This window comes from Dreissena polymorpha, chromosome 8 (genome assembly GCF_020536995.1).
Source record: "Dreissena polymorpha isolate Duluth1 chromosome 8, UMN_Dpol_1.0, whole genome shotgun sequence".
In the NCBI taxonomy this organism is placed as follows: domain Eukaryota; kingdom Metazoa; phylum Mollusca; class Bivalvia; order Myida; family Dreissenidae; genus Dreissena; species Dreissena polymorpha.
In genome coordinates, this window is record NC_068362.1 from 6,629,061 (window position 1) to 6,649,106 (window position 20,046).

Sequence of the window (20,046 nt, forward strand, 5' to 3'; positions counted from 1 at the left end):
AGTTAATTAAATTGCGACTTAAGGATGTTCGATCGTTTTGTGAAAATTTTCAAAATATCCGGAATGCTATAATTTTTTGTATGGTTATTAATGGATCTGTATCTGAAATAAATATAAAATAAAAAAGGGAGGTCACCGTGAATAATTTTGAGATAACGAAGGTTTTTAAATGCCATGTGCGTTTGAAAAAATGTCATTTTTGCGGGGCATAAAATTGAGGGTACGGTAAAATGTTTGTGTTTAATACATTTAAAATGGCATAGTAATATTGAGATTGTATTAGATTAGCAACTGTAACATTTGTATTATCATACTGAACACTTTAAAAACCAAAAATATTGGAAATCATAAAAAATAATGAGTAATAAGTATGACTAGTTTTTTGTTTGTTTTGAATTTTTTATTGCACAGTTCAAAATAGATAACATGCAATACAGATACATATTTCTGTTGATGTAATATTCATATTCATTTGAAGTTCTCAATAATTAAAGGCAACTAGCTTAGCATTAAAATGAAGTAAAGAAATTGATAGGTCACCGTGGATTTTTTTTTGCTACAGACATTTTAATATGGACTTAATTTAACAAATATAATGACTAATATTGTAATAGTAATTAAAACATATCTATATAATAACTGCTCTATAACAATCAAATTATCAACTGAAATGTGATACACGTAGAAATATTTATAATGTACATTGTTATGAAAATATTTCAGATGTAACAAATGAAAAAACAATGTTGATGTTCAAATAAACATCTTAAATTACCCCACCCACCTGTTACCCACGTTGTGGGTTGTAAATTGAACATATGTATTATTTTAAAATTATTATTTTTAGAACTGTGTGATGTGTATTTAAAGACAAGAGGGACATGATGGCCCTGTATCGCTCCACTGCTGAAAAAAGGCTGAAAAAAATATTCTCGGCATGTGCAAATACTTAAATATAGGCCCTATTTAAGCACATGTTCACTTTTGTGACCACCTTGGGTGGGTCAACTTTAACCCCAGAGGCATAATTTGAGCAAACTTTGTAGAGGACTACTATATCTCACTACATACAAAATGTGGTAGCCCTAAGTCCTAGAGTTAAGGACAAGAATATTTTAAAAGTTTTCACAAAATAAGCAAGATATAAACGTATACAATGTTCAATTTTGTGACCCACGGGTCAGGGTCAAATTTGACCCAAAGGGCATTATTTGAACAAACTTGGTTGAGGACCATAAGATGTTACTGCAAACCAAATTTGGTAGTCATAGTCCAAATGGTTTTTGACAAGAAGATTTTTAAAGATTTCACAAAATAGGCGCTTTATAAGCGTATATTAAATTGTGTGACCCCCGGGGCAGGGTCAAAGTTGACCCCAGAGGCATTATTTGAACAAATTTGGTAGAGGTTTATAAGATGTCACTACATACAAAATTTGGTAGCCCTAGGACCAATGGATATGGACAAAAGATTTTTAAAGTTTTCACAAAATAAGCACTTTATAAGCATATGTTTAGTCTTGTGACCCCCGGGGCAGTTTCAAATTTGACCCAAGGGGCATAATTTGAACAAACTTGGTAGAGAACTATTACATGTCACTACATACCAAATTTGGTAGCCCTATGTCATACTGTTATGGACAAGAAGATTTTTAATTTTTTACAAAAAAGGCCTTGTATAAGCATATGTTCAATTTTGTGACCCTGGGGTCAGGGTCAAACTTGACCCCAGGGGCATAATTTGAACAAAATTGGTAGAGGACTATAAGATGCCACTACATACAAAATTTGGATATGGACGAGTAGATTTGTAAAGTTTTCACAAAATAGACCCTATATAAGCATATGTTCAATTTTGTGACCCCGGGGCGGGTCATATTTGACCCCAGGGGCATAATTTGAACAAATTTGGTAGAGGACTATTAGATGTCTCTACATACCAAATTTGATAGCCCTAGGCCCAATGGTTATGGACAAGAGGATTTTGAAAGTTTTCACAAAATAGGCAGTGACCCCCGGGGCAGGGTCAAATTTGACCCCAGGGGCATAATTTGAACAAATTTGAAAGAGGTTCACCCTAGGAACATTCCTGAGAAATTTTATCAGAATTGGACCAGTAGTTTAGGAGACGAAGATGTTTTAAGGAAAAGTTAACGCACGGACGCATGCACGCACGACGGACACAGGACCATGACATAGGACCATGACACAGGACACTGCCCTTTGGCCAGTGGAGCTAAAAACCAGACATCAATTAATATATAATTTTTTTACAAATAGTACTGCTTTGTGCTGTGATACACTATTGTTTAGTGAACGGCATTGTTACAGATACTGCAAAAAGAATGTCAATAAAAAAGGTATTGTTCATTTTTTTATGTTGTACGCATGTATAATAAGGCTTCTTTTAGGATGTCAAAAGCTGGACACATGAGAAATACATTTGTCTTTTTTGGGGGCCATCTGAAGCTGATTTTTCATGGTTTTCTTAACTTTGCCAAATTATAATTTATGAAATTGAAGATAATGATTATTTCACTGTTATTCGGATATAGAACAATGTAAAATATGTGACACAAATCACACACATTAAGCAAAGCCATGTTTGCAATTCATTAACAAAAATGTGTTGTTGTCCATATATAGGATACACATGTACACAACAACTACTAATGAGAGCAACAACAATCAAAATTCAGGCTACGCAAATACTTTTATCAGATTAGTACATCTACAAAAAACAACATAGAATACAATTAGCGGGGCAATTATGTTTCACACACCATCTGTGGTTTAATGCACTGCCAAAAATATCTTACAACTTAGGTGAAACATGAGAAATACAACTGACATAAGAATCACAACTATGTTTGTCATCGAGAAGGAAAATTTTTTATGTAACAGCTATTAGATTTCATAGCTAATCTATATACAAGATGAAAATTACAATTGTTTATATGTCAGGCAACAAATAACTCGCTATTGCTCATATTTTTTTCTCTGATTTTGTTACTCTGATTTGTCTGTGTGTAACCTCTGACAGGGGGCTCCTCAAACCACTCAGTCCGTTTCTTTTTGATACAGTACTCAAATGTTTAAGTTGCAATCCACTTCCTGCAACTTTCCTTGCAACACCTTGACTTACACACGTATAACTTTTGTATCAATCATGGTTTGCAAAGATTTGATGTTGGAAGCAACATTTAGTTACACATTGTATGCTAATACTGCTCGGTCATAGCTGAATGAATATTTGTTAACAACATTTTGGTCAAGAGGAACAGAGTTCACTAACTTTTGAAAAGCTAAAACATCCTGTAGAGCGCCATGTGCCATGTATAATTCACCAATGACGTCTTTAACTAAATTTTTCTGCTAATATGATTTCATATTTGTTAAGTATCTAAAAAGCCACAAATATTTTGCTGAAACTCAGACATTTTTCCACAAGTATGGATAGCATGGAGCAACACTTTACAATCAAAAGACTCTATATTATGCCAAACTAAAATAACCGGTGAACATTTCTGTAAGAATGTTATAAAACTTGTCAATGCAGATTTGATGGGGACAGCTGTTACTGTTTGTCCATTGACAATCACAGAGTCGCCAACAACTGTCACTCCAGTTATTTCTGACGCTTTCAATGACTTCTTCTCTGGCATCACATGATGTTGAAAACTGACCAGTTGAATGCACTGCAGCTATCTGAATTATGTGAGAAGTACGCTCAGAAAAAACAAAACAAAAATTTTACATAGAAATTGCACAGAATCCATTTTAGCTCCATTAATAGGAGAGCCCTGGGTCGCTCACCCAAGTACAATGTAAACTTCTTAAAATACATTTGCAGTGTTTACAATAAACATAAAAGGGAAAAACATTGCCCCCCCCCCCCAGGACAGGACTTATTTCGAAGCTTAATTTGAACAATCGTAGAAGAGATTCCTTCACATCCGTTCTCTATGCATTGTGGTTTAAGAGAATTTTTCAGTTGAAGGGTCATTGATCGGAAACAATTTTCACACTTATTGTGACCTTGACCTTTGACCAAGTGACCATAATTTAAATAGGGGTTATATACTGTCCAATTCCTATGCACATGGAAAGTTAAAAACCAATCTGTGACAAAGTTGACAAATTATTGATCGAAAACTAAATGATCTACCGACAGACCAACATCCAGCAAAACAATATTAACTCTCTCTTCCAAGGGGGCATAATAACTGTTATCATGAAAATTGAAACGCTCTTTTCTTCGATTCATGGATATATGAAAGTAAGTTTTTGGCACCTTATTTATTCATAAATCTGAAGAAGCAAAGAAGAGTGTTTAAATTTTTAAATGATCCAAAATAATATACTATAGCCAGTTGTGGGTAATGTAACATTGCATCATCTAAGAGGTATTTACTATCATTTTATCAATAAAGATTAAGAATCATTTATTATATGAATACAAAATGAGAAATTAGTCTGAACATAACTCTTGTTGCAATTCAATCATATGCTAGGTTGACCAACAATTTACACGATATCTCACATTTAGTAACTCAGTAATAGCAGGTTGAATTATGTTACACATGCAAGTAAATATGTATATTTTTTAATAGAAGTTCAACTTTGGAGATTTAGAGTACCTAAATATCTGAATTGGACCAAGATAAACTTATGTATGTGCAACACTGTGAATACGGAATATGTTAAAAATAAACTTTACCTAACCCTCTTGTTTCCAAATCAAAGAAAACACATTCCTTCCCAGTAGTGTCTAGCCCTGCCGGACCAGGCTTGGGTACAGGTGGGGGTATAGTTGTAACTTCAACATCTTGGTCCTCTATGTTTGAACAGTATGTTGGACCCTCTCGTACTTCTTGCACTATGTCCTTTGAATGCCTGAACAGGAAAACAGCATTTCAAATTGGAAAATGTGCTTGCACCTTCATGGGTTATCTCCGATTTTTTTTTTATAGAAATGATTACACAGCAAATTAATGCTTTTACAATAATCAGTTTACAAACATTAGCATATGCTTTTAAATGTTACTACTACTTTGCATATATAATTGATGGATCTATTGAAACAATCTCAAACAAGAAATGTGTCCACACGACACGGATGCCCCAAACTCAAACTTTGTAACTATATAAAAGCACAACCGTGTAAATAATCCATACAATTGTAAGAAACCCAGGATCCCACATGGCCATGTTCGAACTTGGTCTAGACACAACTTCTGACCAAGTTTGGTGAAGACCAGATAAAAAACTACTTGAATTAGAGAGCAGGCACGAAAAGTGTGACGGACTGACCGACCGACGGACAGTGCGAAAACTATGTCGCCAATTGGGGGCATACAAATGAAGAATACTGTGTTTTAAAAATAAAATGCCCATAATTAAAAATACCGTTCTAGTTTTGAGTCTTATGCGTCGCTGTTTTGCTGCACGAGTAACAGCTATAGCCTTTCTTTTTTTGTGCTGAAGGTCACGGAGAAGGGCCATTTTTTATGTGAAAGTCCCAGGTGAAACACCCAGTTTCTGATTAACCTGAAACAGATTGCAGTAAATGACAGAACAGTTGACAATGCACAATGCTAAAATATGCTTATGTGGAATAAAATAATATGAAATAATGTCAATAATTTACTTAAGTTACATAATTTTATAAGGCCTAGTGATCTACATACACACAAATAATAATTAATTTAAGCCCTTTATTTTCAAAACCAATACGTATTTGACGAATTGAGAATATTTATGTTTTGTAAACTTGTAAAATTTCATATTTATTACCGGTATTAATAAATAGGGCTGCAGGAAGAAAATAAACTCATGTCACTTTAAAATACATGTATACATGTTTAACTAAGGACAACCATTCACATTCTACTGTAATTGTGTTTACTAGTAGTAAATCAGACAAAATATGAAGGAAAAATATATCAAGTACAATATAAAAAATGTATGCATGTAGACTACACAGGAATAACTTACAGATAACTACCAGTATCTGAATGTATTCAAAAGTATCAGTAATTTTGACAATAAATCATGATATAATGCACCAATGTACCAAAAATACAAAAAAGTCTTACCCAATGCAAGCTTTGTGTTTATGTCATAAACTCTGCCATGTTTCCATCCAGTAGCCACATTATTTATTGCACCACAATTGCTACACTGTATGTCCAAAACACATGCCAGTCCGAAATCCCTGCTTTCTACTGTGTTAAGTAAATTCATGGCACTTGAGTTGACAAGCACTCCATGCTGAAAGCGGTTCGGCCAATGTGTCGAGTTCAACGACTCGTCTACCAATTTTCCAACTGGCATCGCTGTTGTCACATGTGGTCACGCTTACCGACGATTCGATAAAAAAATCGTCAAAATAACAGTGGTCATACCGGAAATCCTGATTGTCGGTGGAAATAGTATTTCTATTGAAATCCACATTGTGCTTTGGAATGTTTTTTAAAAAATTACCTTTTAAGTTTCGTTTTGTATTCCGAATTATATCCAAATTAGACATTTTAAATGAAAATTATTAAGCCAAGTATCTGATTCTCATTGTTGACAAGTTATCGTTTCGTTATTAATAGACGCTTGTTTTTGCACAGAAAATAACTTCTACAGCATAAGCAAGCGTTTCATCGATGTCGATCACGAAGTGACGTCAAGCAATCGAACGCTTGGTTTCATTGCAGTAAGGGGGCAGGGGATATATTTTTGACCAAATTTCGAGTTCCGAAAGGCCGCAAACAGTCAAATCCATTGCATCAAAACAGAAAGTGACACAAGAAAGCCTTTTTGTGTCAGTGTCATAGCATAGGCAATATACATTGAAAATACAACCAAAGACAAGGCTGGCTTCTTCACTTGTGAAACTATGGCCCTTGATCTTTCCCCCCACCCACCTCATTTTTAATGAAAAATTGAGAAATTTGACCCATTTCATGGCATGCACAGAACATTCAAACAGAATGCAATCCTAGTTTTGGCTACATTACTCACTAATTTCATCCCTGTGCTTTGTTTATTTGCCTAGAAAAGTGTCTCCCATACGTTTAGATTTTTCACAATTTACCTTCAAAATTTTGTTCTGTTTCTGCAGCGTGAAATATTGACTTCCGACAAAAGTGAAAACCTCCTTTTTGAAGATTCAAAATTTCCTTGCTAGGGAGCTGTGGCTAGTTGTAATGTTTTTTTTTCCAAAATTTTGAGACATTCTTTCTACAACCTAACACAAGAAATACATCTTATAAATACCTAATTGATTTTTAAAGACCATAGGTAACACCTACCCTAAAGATATGTAATTTTCATGGACCCCCCTTTCACTGATATATCCCCTGCCACCTTAAGTTTTTTAATATATGCATAATAAAACAAAAAGCTTTTGTTATATTAAAATATAATGTTTAATGAATTAAATGCAACATTTCTGAACTGTATCCTGTGTTTTGTTTGTATTTCATAGTAATTCCAAAAATTCACACAATTCAAGGGAAACAACCAGAACAGAAATAATCAAAAAAATAGTGTTCCTATTCACAACATTTGACTCTATTTAGTAGAGAAGCACACAAGTTATATGTCAAATGTTTAAAATGATTATTGACACTATCAATCAGTCTTACAGATGTATATTCCCATATGATTACATAATACATGCACCAAATATTGATATTCATTCATTAAAATACCATTCAAAATTAGATCACTCCATAAGAAATCACAGCACAGTTATAAAAACAATCACGCTAGGAAAAACAAAGGTGTACTTTTAAAAAAAGGAGTATTTCCAAACTATAAAGTTTCTGCAGGCATGTGCCCTGTGTAGAGAAACAAGTTCAAGATTCTATTCCGTTGAATTCAGACCCTGACCTGGAAAGTGTCGTGCGATTGGGTGATTCTGTGGCTAACGATGTCTTGAATGCGTGTAATCGTTCTCTGGGTCCACTCGTTCTCCCTATTAAACTGCGACCACATCAAACAGTACCACAGTCTGAAAATCAAAGTGCTACAATTGGAAACAGTGGGCAAATATATCTGACTATGAGAACATCATTGTAAACAAGACACAGCTTGGAAACATTTTCAAGTGCATAAGGAACCTTCATGAGCACATATTTTCCTTTTGTTAATGCTTTGAGGCCCATAACTTAAGTGCTTGATGTTGACACAAAGTTTACTGTGGCATAAATGTGACACATGCATTTTTGATGACATGGCATGTTTATTTTCAAGATAATATAGTGCATGGTGAGCTTTAAGCCTTAGCCTTTTGCCGCGGAAACTACACCGCAGAACACCATAGACGCTTGGAGTGTACGCCCCCTTCCAGATGTGGCATTCACTTATTATTTCGTATTTATTATCAAATAAATGCTTCAATCTTAGTCTTTCTTCATCGGTTAGGTGTCACATGAAGAAATATGTTGCCATAATGACTTCAAATAAGAAGAAAAAAAGAATTTATGTTTGCGGCATGTTACAAACCACTATTTTGCATAATTTTCCTATTTTTACCAACTTTTTCTACAAAACTGCAGACTTATCTTGCTTATTTAAGTATTCAAGCTCAGAAAATGTGCAAATGTAGATGCTATTACACAAATATGAGTTTAAACATTGTTTTCCAGTGCGAAACCAGCACACGTGAAATTTTCCTAAAATTAGCAATGGTTTTAACATTATTACCTCCCTTTGTTTTCCATAATCTCAACCATAGCGGTTAAAAGATATATGCAAAATTATGTTCGATTTGTTACCGCAACACATTTGTGGAATACATGTATCAATTTTCGTATGATATACACAATTTTAAAATTTTGCGTTTTGCTATTAAGGGGGCAGGGGATATATTTTTGACCAAATTTCGAGTTCCGAAAGGCCGCAAACAGTCAAATCCATTGCATCAAAACAGAAAGTGACACAAGAAAGCCTTTTTGTGTCAGTGTCATAGCATAGGCAATATACATTGAAAATACAACCAAAGACAAGGCTGGCTTCTTCACTTGTGAAACTTTGGCCCTTGATCTTTCCCCCCACCCACCTCATTTTTAATGAAAAATTGAGAAATTTGACCCATTTCATGGCATGCACAGAACATTCAAACAGAATGCAATCCTAGTTTTGGCTACATTACTCACTAATTTCATCCCTGTGCTTTGTTTATTTGCCTAGAAAAGTGTCTCCCATACGTTTAGATTTTTCACAATTTACCTTCAAAATTTTGTTCTGTTTCTGCAGCGTGAAATATTGACTTCCGACAAAAGTGAAAACCTCCTTTTTGAAGATTCAAAATTTCCTTGCTAGGGAGCTGTGGCTAGTTGTAATGTTTTTTTCCAAAATTTTGAGACATTCTTTCTACAACCTAACACAAGAAATACATCTTATAAATACCTAATTGATTTTTAAAGACCATAGGTAACACCTACCCTAAAGATATGTAATTTTCATGGACCCCCCTTTCACTGATATATCCCCTGCCACCTAAATCTCGAAAATATGTAATTAACGAAAATTTATAGGCGCATAATCAAAACAGTCAAACTAGAATTTTCACTCGTTTATTCAAACCTTATCTTTTGAAACCGTGAAAATATACAAAGGTTTTTATTTTTTACAATAGTGAATCAATTAACGTAAAGTGGAAACGATCGAACATCCTTAAATAACAATTAAAATTAAAATTAAAAGAACTTATAATGAATATTGAGAAAGATATGAATATTGTGAAAGATTCCATGTGCAAATTAAAAGTAAATGAACAGCAGTTGCATTATCCTAATTGTTAAATTATAACAACAGTTTTGAACCTCTTACTGCTCCATATTTATGCCCCCCTTTGAAGAAGAGGTTGTATATTGTTTTGCTCATGTCAGTCCGTCCGTATGTACGTCCGTCCTTATGTCCGTCCGTCCGTCCACCAGATGGTTTCCAGATGAAAACTCAATAACGCTTAGGCCTAGGATTATGAAACTTCATAGGTACATTGATCATGACTCGCAGATGACCCCTATTGATTTTCAGGTCACTAGGTCAAAGGTCAAGGTCACGGTGACTCAAAATAGTAAAATGGTTTCCGGATGATAACTCAAGAACGCTTATGCCTTGGATCATGAAACTTCATAGGTACATTGATCACAACTCGCAGATGACCCTTATTGATTATCAGGTCACTAGGTCAAAGGTCAAGGTCACAGTGACTCGAACAATAAAATGGTTTCCTGATGATAACTTAAGAATAATTAGGCCTAGGATCGTGAAACTTCATAGGTACATTGATCATGACTGGCAGATGACCCCTATTGATTTTTAGGTCACTAGGTCAAAGGTCAAGGTCACAGTGACAAAAAACATATTCACACAATGGCTGCAACTACAACTGACAGCCCATATGGGGGGTATGCATGTTTTACTAACAGCCCTTGTTAAGAGCTCCTTTTTCAGCTAAATTGTCAAAATTTACAAAAAGTGTCTAATTAGCAAATTTTTGTTGTTAATATGATATTTGCGAGGAAACACTTATACTGAAGTTTTACAATGCTCTAAAATTTTCAGAATTTTCATCTGCTGACGATTTAAAAACCTGAATATTATAAAGCGTTCCAAATGCAAAACAATTTAATTATTTGGAGAGTTCTGTTGTTATCGTTATACTTTGTGACATTACCAGGATTGCTTATATGAAGTATAAAATACAACACTTGCTGTATGAGCACTGATGGTCGAGTTGTTTAAGTGTTAGAGTTTACTCTGATGGTCAGGGTCCACTTACTGATTACTTTTTAATGGACCCGGATCGAATGATCGGGGGTATATTGTTTTTAGCCTGTCTGTCATTGTCTCTCTGTGTGTGTCCCAAAACTTTAACCAAAACTTTAACCTTGGTCATAACTTTTGCAATATTGATGATAGCAACTTGATATTTCTCATGCATGTGTATCTCATGGAGCTGCACATTTTGAGATGTGAAAGGTCAAGGTCAACCTTCAAGGTCAAAGGTAAACAAAAATCAAAGCGGCGGATTAGGGGCCGTTGTGTTTCTGCCGAACACATCTTTTGTTTTCTTTATTTTATTGTATTCTTGTATTTTACTAGAGCTGTTTAGTTTCAATGTTTGCATTTATCAATTTCAAGCATGTTATGACAAACTTCAATACATGACAAAATGTGTGAAAAGGTCCCTTTAACTGTACTTTCAACTTAGCAAAAGAGTACTTACACGCCTGTTTGTATTTCCTGTAAGTGGCTTCTTGTGTATTTGAACTTATTGGCTATATATCCTCAACAAAATATAGGTAAAAACCAGTACCATGCCTTTAAATTGAAGGTCCAATTGTAAATTAATGCCAGGTAGTTAAAGCGACCTTTTTACATCTTGGTAAATTGACAAAATTAAATAAATTGTCTCAGATTTTCTAGTTTTAGTTGTGGTTATGATATATGTGAGGATACATTTTACATGCTCATTAATATCCATTATATGCATCTTTTTATTATTTAAAAACCTGTAAATTATAAAGAGTTACAAACGCAAAACGAGTGAATAATTTGGAGAGTTCTGTTGTTATGGTTATATTTTGTCACATTACGTGGATTGCTTATATAAAGTATAAAATACAATACTCACTGTATTTATGCAACAATGGCCAAGTGGTGAAAGTGCTATAAATATATAATCTTTTACTCCAATGATCAGTGGTTCCAGCCCAGATGAAGATTTCTTTTTTAATTTCTTTAATTTTATCCTTGTTATTATTGTCCCCTACCGGTGAAACCGTAGGGGACTTATGGTTTGCGCTCTGTGTGTGAGTCCGTGATAATAATTTGGTTGATATGACAACAAATACAAAATCTAGAAATGCTGGAGTTTCACCCGTAGCGGACATTTATTAATGGCAATAGTCTTGTTAATAGCTATTACGTTCCAATGTTTACACATTTCAATTTAAATACAATCTGCAATACATGCCAAAATCTTTGGAAAGGTCCCTATAAAGGGGCATAATTCAATGTTTTATAAGATATATCATTGTGAAAAATCAGATTATCTTTGATAAAGGATTTATTGAATTGAACCCCTAGCTATTATTATTATGTACACTCTGTTAAATATAATTGTTTATAAATAATAAATATAGAAAAATGTCCTGAAGATCTCTGTCCAATGACCCATCACAAATGCCACACTAATTATCACCTGCCATAGGTGGAGGGATATTGTTTTGGTGTTGTCCGTCCGTCTTTCCGTCCGTCTTTCCGTCCGTCTTTCTGTACGTCTGGAGACATATCTAGGAAGTGCTTTGGCGGATTTCATTGAAACTTTGTATGAGTTTATATATATGGATAAGAGGATGATGCACGCCAAATGGCATTGTACACCATTTGTTAATAACGGAGTTATGTCCCTTTGTATCTTGAAAAAAATGCCTTTTTGATTGTCAAATATAACACTTGTGTCCAGAAGCATATTGGGGGTGGATATCAATTCAACGAATTTGCTTGTTTATTATATCCCCACAGACACTGTTTAATAGGGGATATATTGGTGGCACTCTAGTCATTTTTTTCCATATAAACATATAATCTTACTTTTACTTTACAAATTTGTTGAAGACATTTCCCAAAAATCCATCTGTATGTATGCACATCTTGCAGATGACAATGTCAGGGTTGATAACTCAAAGGCAAAGCATGGCATGCCGTGCAGATGTGATGAGTCACGCTGTTACCATGGCTCCCCCTCGGAGGCGGGCTGTACCTACAAGGAATGTGGAGACAACTTTGAGTTGAACCATACCACAGGAGGTGACTATACACTGATATCTCTCTCCAATTGAGCCTTGGTCTGAGAAATCGGGGCTTTATGCATGTGCATATAGGTCATCCCAGATTAGCCTGTGCAGTCTGCACATGCTTATAAGTGACACCACTTTCCGCTTTTTTGATTTGTTTGTTTCAAATACTGCACAGGCTAACCTGGGACAACACTTAACGCACATGCATTGAGCCCATTTTTTTAGCTCACCTGTCACGAAGTGACATGGTGAGCTTATGTGACCGTGTGATGTCTGGCGTCCGTATGTGCGTGTGTGCGTGCGTCCGTCAACAATTTCGTTTGTGTAGACAGTAGAGGTCACAGTTTTCATCCAATCTTTATGAAATTTGGTCAGAATGTTTATCTTGATGAAATCTGGGTTGGGATTGTATTTGGGTCATCTGGGGTCAAAAACTAGGTCACTAGGTCAAAAACTAGGTCACATAATAGGTCATATAATAGAAAAACCTTGTGTAGACAATAGAGGTCGCAGTTTTTTATCCAATCTTTATGAAATATGGTCAGAAAGTTTATCTTGATGAAATCTGGGTTGGGATTGTATTTGGGTCATCTGGGGTCAAAAACTAGGTCACTAGGTCAAATAATAGAAAAAACGTCAACAATTTGTTTGTGTAGACAATAGAGGTCACAGTTTTCATCCAATCTTTATGAAATTTGGTTAGAATATTAATCTTGATGAAATCTGGGTTGGGATTGTATTAGGGTCATCTGGGGTCAAAAACTAGGTCACTAGGTCAAAAACTAGGTCAAATAATTGAAAAACCTTGTGTAGACAATAGAGGTCGCAGTTTTCATCCAATCTTTATGAAATTTGTTCAGAATGTTTATCTTGATGAAATTTGGGTAGGGATTGTATTTCGGTCATCTGGGATCAAAAAACTAGGTCACTAGGTCAAAAACTAGGTCAAATATTAGAAAAAACCATGTGTAGACATTAATAGAGGTCGCAGTTTTCATCCAATCTTTATGAAATTTGGTCAGAATGTTTATCGTGATGAAATCTGGGTTGGGATTGTATTTGGGTCATCTGAGTTCAAAAACTAGGTCACTAGCTCAAATAATAGAAAAACCGTCAACAATTTGTTTGTGAAGACAGTGGAGGTCACAGTTTTCATCCAATCTTTATGAAATTTGGTCAGAATGTTTATCTTGATGAAATCTGGGTTGGGATTGTATTTGGGTCATCTGGGGTCAAAAACTAGGTCACTAGGTCAAAAACTAGGTCACTAGGTCAAATAACAGAATAACCTTGTATAGACAATAGAGGTCGCAGTTTTCATCCAATCTTTATGAAATTTGGTCAGAATGTTTATCTTGATAAAATCTGGCTTGGGATTGTATTTGGGTCACCTTGGGTCAAAAACTAGGTCACTAGGTCAAATATTAGAAAAACCTTGTGTAGACAATAGAGGTCACAGTTTTCATCCAATCTTCATGAAATTTGGTAAGAATGTTTATCTTGATGAAATCTGGATTGGGATTGTATTTTGGTCATCTGGGGTCAAAAACTAGGCCACTATGTCAAATAATAGAAAAACCTTGTGTAGACAATAGAGGTCACAGTTTTCATCCAATCTTTATAAAATTTGATCAGAATGTTTATCTTGATGAAATCTGGGTTGGGATTGTATTTAAGTCACTGTTTTAACAGTGTGAACATAAATAAACATGACTAGCAATAGAAATAACAAAACAATATAAAAAATAAAAACAACTCTGAAAAATAAACAGAACTATTTTGGTCAACTTGAGTACATGACTTTCACTGTATCACAAACTCTCACTTCAACTATGTAAGTGATCAAGTGACTGAAATTTTGACAAAGGTAGGTCCTCCTTAATCAGCCATTCAAGAGTTTTAAACATGATTTCTATGGCTTTATCTTGTTCAAAAGTGTCCTTTTGCAATGCCACAGCCAGGCTTTGTTTCATTTGGGGTACAACACGTATAGCATTTACATGATCTGGTTGACTGGCATGTCGCAACAAAGTTGTGTTTTGGAGGTTTCTATTCCGCATGGTTTTATCCATACCATCTCTTCACAAATAGAAGAGTACAAAATATGTCTTGTTCGTCCGTTTTGCCGACAAACCTTAGCCACGAGTACATGATGGGCCATGTAGGCAAAAACTCATGTTTTTTTGCTGACTTGAATCAGCCTTACTCCCGCTCGGTTTAGGGCTATTTTCATCCGAGATTTCCTTGTCCACGATTGTTCCCAAGACCTTATGTTCGCCAGAATCGCATAGCCAAAGCTGACCAAGCGTTAGTTTTTTTAACATCTTTGGTGGCATATTTTATTTAACCTAACAGATACGAAATGATCATCCGGGCTCTATAAAAACAATCTCGACGAAGCCGTTGTTAAACGAATACACCTACTGATTACCTACAAACCCCTGTGCGGTTAATAGCCAATGGAAACCTTATTTGTAGAATGATTACCGCGTGACAGATACGGCGTTGCAAAAATAATGTTTCGTTAGAATTACTAATTCGGACAAATACCACTTAATTTTGAATGCGTCCTCTGGGACGCTGGTACTTCGGACCGATGCGTTTTTTCCGATTTTATTGCGTCAGAGACGCAGGACGTGCACCTAGATTAATCACTGCTTATAGATCTAAGATTTAGGATTACGTTTTAAGTGATAGACATACGCAGCTTAAACGGATACTCAAATGTTATCTTCTAAGTTAATCAAAATAAATGAGAACATTCTTGATACTGGTCCCTGATTTGAGTCTGGAATTGTTAATCTTAGCAAGCAGAACTGACCATATGAATTAAAATAAAATATTAACCTTTTAACACTTAGATAAGCATTTGACATATGTTTAGTTGCTTAGAAAGTTAAATTTTATTAAAGACCTTTCTTACCGAATTCAAGTTTTAAAGGCTTCATTTCCAACCCTTACATACTGACGAGCAGCAGACAGCATAAAACCTGAACAGACTGCAAGTTACATGCAGGCTGTTCTGGTTAATGCTGTTTGCACATAGGCATTTACACTTTGCTTCTGAGTGCGAAAGGTATAAGGGAAAAATATTTGGGAAAAATAAAACTTAACGTTAGCTTACAATATTTTTGTTTCTTTGTCGTTTTTAGACTGCAAACCTTGTGGACCTTTGAGAAACAAGACAGAAGCATGTGGATCATGTTTAGTAAATGAAACAGCATGGAGGTAAACATTATAAATAACAATATGCTAGTTTGCATCATTTTTATCCCCGCTGAAAAAAATTTCGGAGGGGATATAGTAATAGTCTCTATCCGTCTGTCTGTCTGTCCGTCCATCTGTCCTCCTTCCGTCCGAAAATTTGTCAAGAGCATAACTCCAAATCTATTCAATAGATTTATTTTAAACTTAGAATATAAACAGATGGCAACTTGGAGAAGTGCTATGACCAAGAACCATAACTCTATCTACCTTAGCTTTTGAATTATCTCCCCTTTTATATAATTTCAAAGTAAATGTTTGTCCGGAGCATATCACTTAATCTACAGAAGGGATTTACTTAAAACTTAAAATATAAACAGATTGCAAGTAGGAGAAGTGCAGTGACTAAGAACCATAACTCTATCTACCTTAGTTTTTGAATTATCTCCCTTTATTTAATTTCAAAGTAAATTTTTGTCCGGAGCATATCTCTCAATCTATTGAAGGGATTTACTTAAAACTTAAAATATAAACAGATGGCAAGTAGGAGAAGTGCAATGATTAAGAACCATAACTCTATCTACCTTAGTTTTTGAATTATCATCCTTTATTTAATTTCAAAGTAAATTTTTGTCCGGAGCATAACTCTAAATCTACGGAAGGGATTTACCTGAAGCTTGAAATATAAACAGATGGCAAGTAGGAGAAGTGCAGTGACTAAAAACAATAACTCTATTCACCTTAGTTTTGGAATTATATCCCTTTATTTAATTTCAAAGTAAATTTTTGTCCGGAGCATAACTCTCAATCTTTTTAAGGGATTTACTTGAAACTAGAAATATCAACAGATGGCAACTAGGAGAAGTGCAGTGAACATGAACCATAACTCTTTCGGACGTAGTTTTTGAATTATCTCCCTTTATTTATTTTTATTTTTTTAATATTTATATTTATTGATTTATAATTTTCAATTATATTTAATTTCATAGTAAATATTTTAGCTTTTCAATTTTTAATCTTTCCCTTTATATAATTTTACAATAATATTTTAATTTGGACACTGAAGTATTCACTGTAAAATGAATAGATGAGTTTAAGGAAAAATACAGTTATCAAGAACAGTAACTGTTTATAGTCTTCTCTTTTCATTACCTCCCTTTCTTTCATTTCCATAAATGTTATTCTCTACAGCATAACTCCAACACTATATAACTAATTGATCCTTGAAATATAAATAGATGACACAGGTGCCATGTTTTACAAATATTATTCTACTCTCTAAAACAAATGTTGTTATACAAGCAAACACATATCGGCGGGGATTTGGCACTACTGTGACAAGCTCTTGTTTAACTTGTTTAATTTGATTGTTTTTGAGGAGAATGGATATTGACATACCAGCAAAAAAATGTAAAGCTGTTTTAGCTCACCTGACCACAACAGTTACTAAGCTCCTGGCATGCTTTTTGTGATGGCCTTTTGTCTGATGTGCGTTGTTTGTTGTCAGGACTAGCCTCGTTAACACTCAGAGGACGCAGTTATTGGCAAATCTGCATGAAGCTTTATCAGATTATTTGTCAGAATCATCATAGCTTGGCTTAGTTTGAAACTAGGTCACATGGGGAAAAAAGCTAGGTCACTTGGCCAAATTAAAAAAATACTTGTTTACACTCTTGAAGCCAAATTTCTCTCCCAATCTTCATGAAACTCTGTCAGATCATGTGTTTTTATGATGTATAGGTCTATTTTGAACATTGGTTCTGTTCCACTGAAAAACATGGCAGCTAGGGGGAAAGCAGTATTCCTTAAATTAAATTTAATAAAGGCAGGGTTTTTTTAGAAAAAGGGGAAGAAGCTGGAGGCTGGGTGAAAGGGGAAAATAGAGTGCGAAAGAGACATATTTGGGTAAAAAATAAAAAACGTTTTAATCAATGTCTATAACTCATCTACTCTGATTTCAGGGTTTTTAGCTCCACTGGCCAAAGGCCAGCGGGGCTTATGTCATGGTCCTGTGTCCATCGTGTGTGCGTCAGTGCGTGCGTGCGTGCGTTAACTTTTTCTTTAAACATCTTCTTCTCCTAAACTACTGGTCCAATTGTGATGAAATTTCTCAGGAATGTTCATGTGGTGAGCCTCTTTCAAATTTGTTCAAATTATGCCCCTGGGGTCAAATTTGACCCTGCCCCAGGGGGTCAAAAAATTGAAAATTTGCTTATATAAGGCCTATTTTGTGCAAACTTTAAAAATCTTCTTGTCCATAACCATTGGGCCTAGGGCTACCAAATTTAGTATGTAGTGACATCTTATAGTCCTCTACCAAGTTTGTTCAAATTATGCCCCTGGGGTCAAATTTGACCCTGCCCCGGGGGGTAAAAAAATTGAAAATTTGCTTATATAAGGCCTATTTTGTGCAAACTTTAAAAATCTTCTTGTCCATAACCATTGGGCCTAGGGCTACCAAATTTGCTATGTAGTGACATCTTATAGTCCTCTACCAAGTTTGTTCAAATTTTGCCCCTGGGGTTAAATTTGACCCTGCCCCGGGGGGTCAAAAAATTGAAAATTTGCTTATATAAGGCCTATTTTGTGCAAACTTTAAAAATCTTCTTGTCCATAACTGTATGGCATAGGGCTACCAAATTTGGTATGTAATGGCATCTTATAGTCCTCTACCAAGTTTGTTCAAATTCAGCCCCTGGGATCAAATTTGACCGTTCCCCAGGGGTCACAAAATTGAACATATGCTTATATTGGGCCCATTTTGTGCAAACTATAAAAATCTTCTTGTCCATAACCATTGGGCATATTTCTACCAAATTCGGTAGGTAGTGACATATAATAGTTCTCTACTTAGTTTGTTCAAATTATGCCCCATGGGTTACAAAAATGAACATATGCTTAAATAAGGCTTATTGTGTGCAAACTTTAAAAATCTTCTTGTTCTTAATTATAGAGCCTAGGGCTACTAAATTTAGTATTTTGTGATGTCTAATAGTCCTCTACCAAATTTGTTCAAATTATTCCCCTGGGCTCAAACTTGACCCGGCCCCGGGGCTCACAAAACTGAACATATGACGTTTACCAGTGGAGATTACTGCGGCCGTTTGGCTGTGACCAACAACAACATCAACATCTTGAAAACATGAGATAAAACCCTGTCATTTAGTGCCATTTTAGGTCAGATGGTGACTGCTTACAAAGGCATTGAAGTAAGAACATGTGTTATGAATGTTTTTCTTGCAAACTGAAAAAAGTCGGGTTTTATTTAAATATGTCAAAAGTGACCATATATCCGAATGAAAATATTTTGGATGACATGTTAATTTCATGTCGTTTTTGTAGTGTTTAAACCAGTTTAATAATATATTATGGATTTTAAAAACACAACTTCCATGAACATAATTATTTCAAGAAAAGTCAATATATGATTCTGCACGGTAAACTCAAACTTTGTATCCAAGAGAAGGTTTTGAAATTAATGAAGTGCAATGTTCTTAACTATCGTATATGCTAGGGCTGCAACAATATACCGGTATATCGGTATATATCGCAATACGCAATCCGCATATTGTATTGCGATATGATTTTCATCATACCGGTACGAAAATTTTACAAAAATTCATTCACATTTCGTCCAGAAAAGCCATCCGAAATAATGATAAAAAGGTAAACACAACAAAGCAGTGTAAATTATTTTTACGTAAAAAAAGCATTCTAAAAAGTGTATTATACGGAGTAGCATTGTTACATGGGAGCATTCATTCGATGCTTTTGAACAGATTATCGTTGAATTAATTGCGCACAGCTGTAAATGTTTCGTTCGATTCTGATTTGAGCATTATTTGTAATCCGAATTTCGGAAACACGCTTCCAAATTTGAATTTTAACGCGACAATAAAAAATTATAGCGTCAAATAAAAAGTGCTTAATCCTTTGTCTCAATAAAAAGCGCGCGAAAATTATACAGACATGTAGAACGTCGCATGGAAAGTATGGGTGAATTTTGTGTTGTATAAAAACGGGAACATCACGTC

General features: G+C 34.9%; 1 protein-coding gene and 1 long non-coding RNA gene across 3 annotated transcripts in view; one reads left to right on the forward strand and one right to left on the reverse strand.

Annotated features, from left to right (window-relative positions):
• Positions 1–20,046, forward strand: part of LOC127841660 (uncharacterized) — an 84,447-nt gene that overhangs the window by 20,530 nt on the left and 43,871 nt on the right. For both annotated transcript variants that reach the window (XM_052370689.1, XM_052370691.1), the window contains exons 4-5: positions 12,669–12,818; positions 15,961–16,036. In XM_052370689.1, coding sequence (XP_052226649.1) covers positions 12,669–12,818; positions 15,961–16,036 — 226 coding nt within the window. The remainder of the gene's footprint in view (positions 1–12,668; positions 12,819–15,960; positions 16,037–20,046) is intronic.
• On the reverse strand, positions 334–9,023 carry LOC127841670 (uncharacterized). Its single transcript, XR_008031197.1, has 4 exons — positions 6,098–9,023; positions 5,409–5,549; positions 4,720–4,895; positions 334–3,707 (listed from the first exon to the last, which is right to left on the reverse strand). It is a non-coding gene; the product is annotated as an uncharacterized LOC127841670 (long non-coding RNA).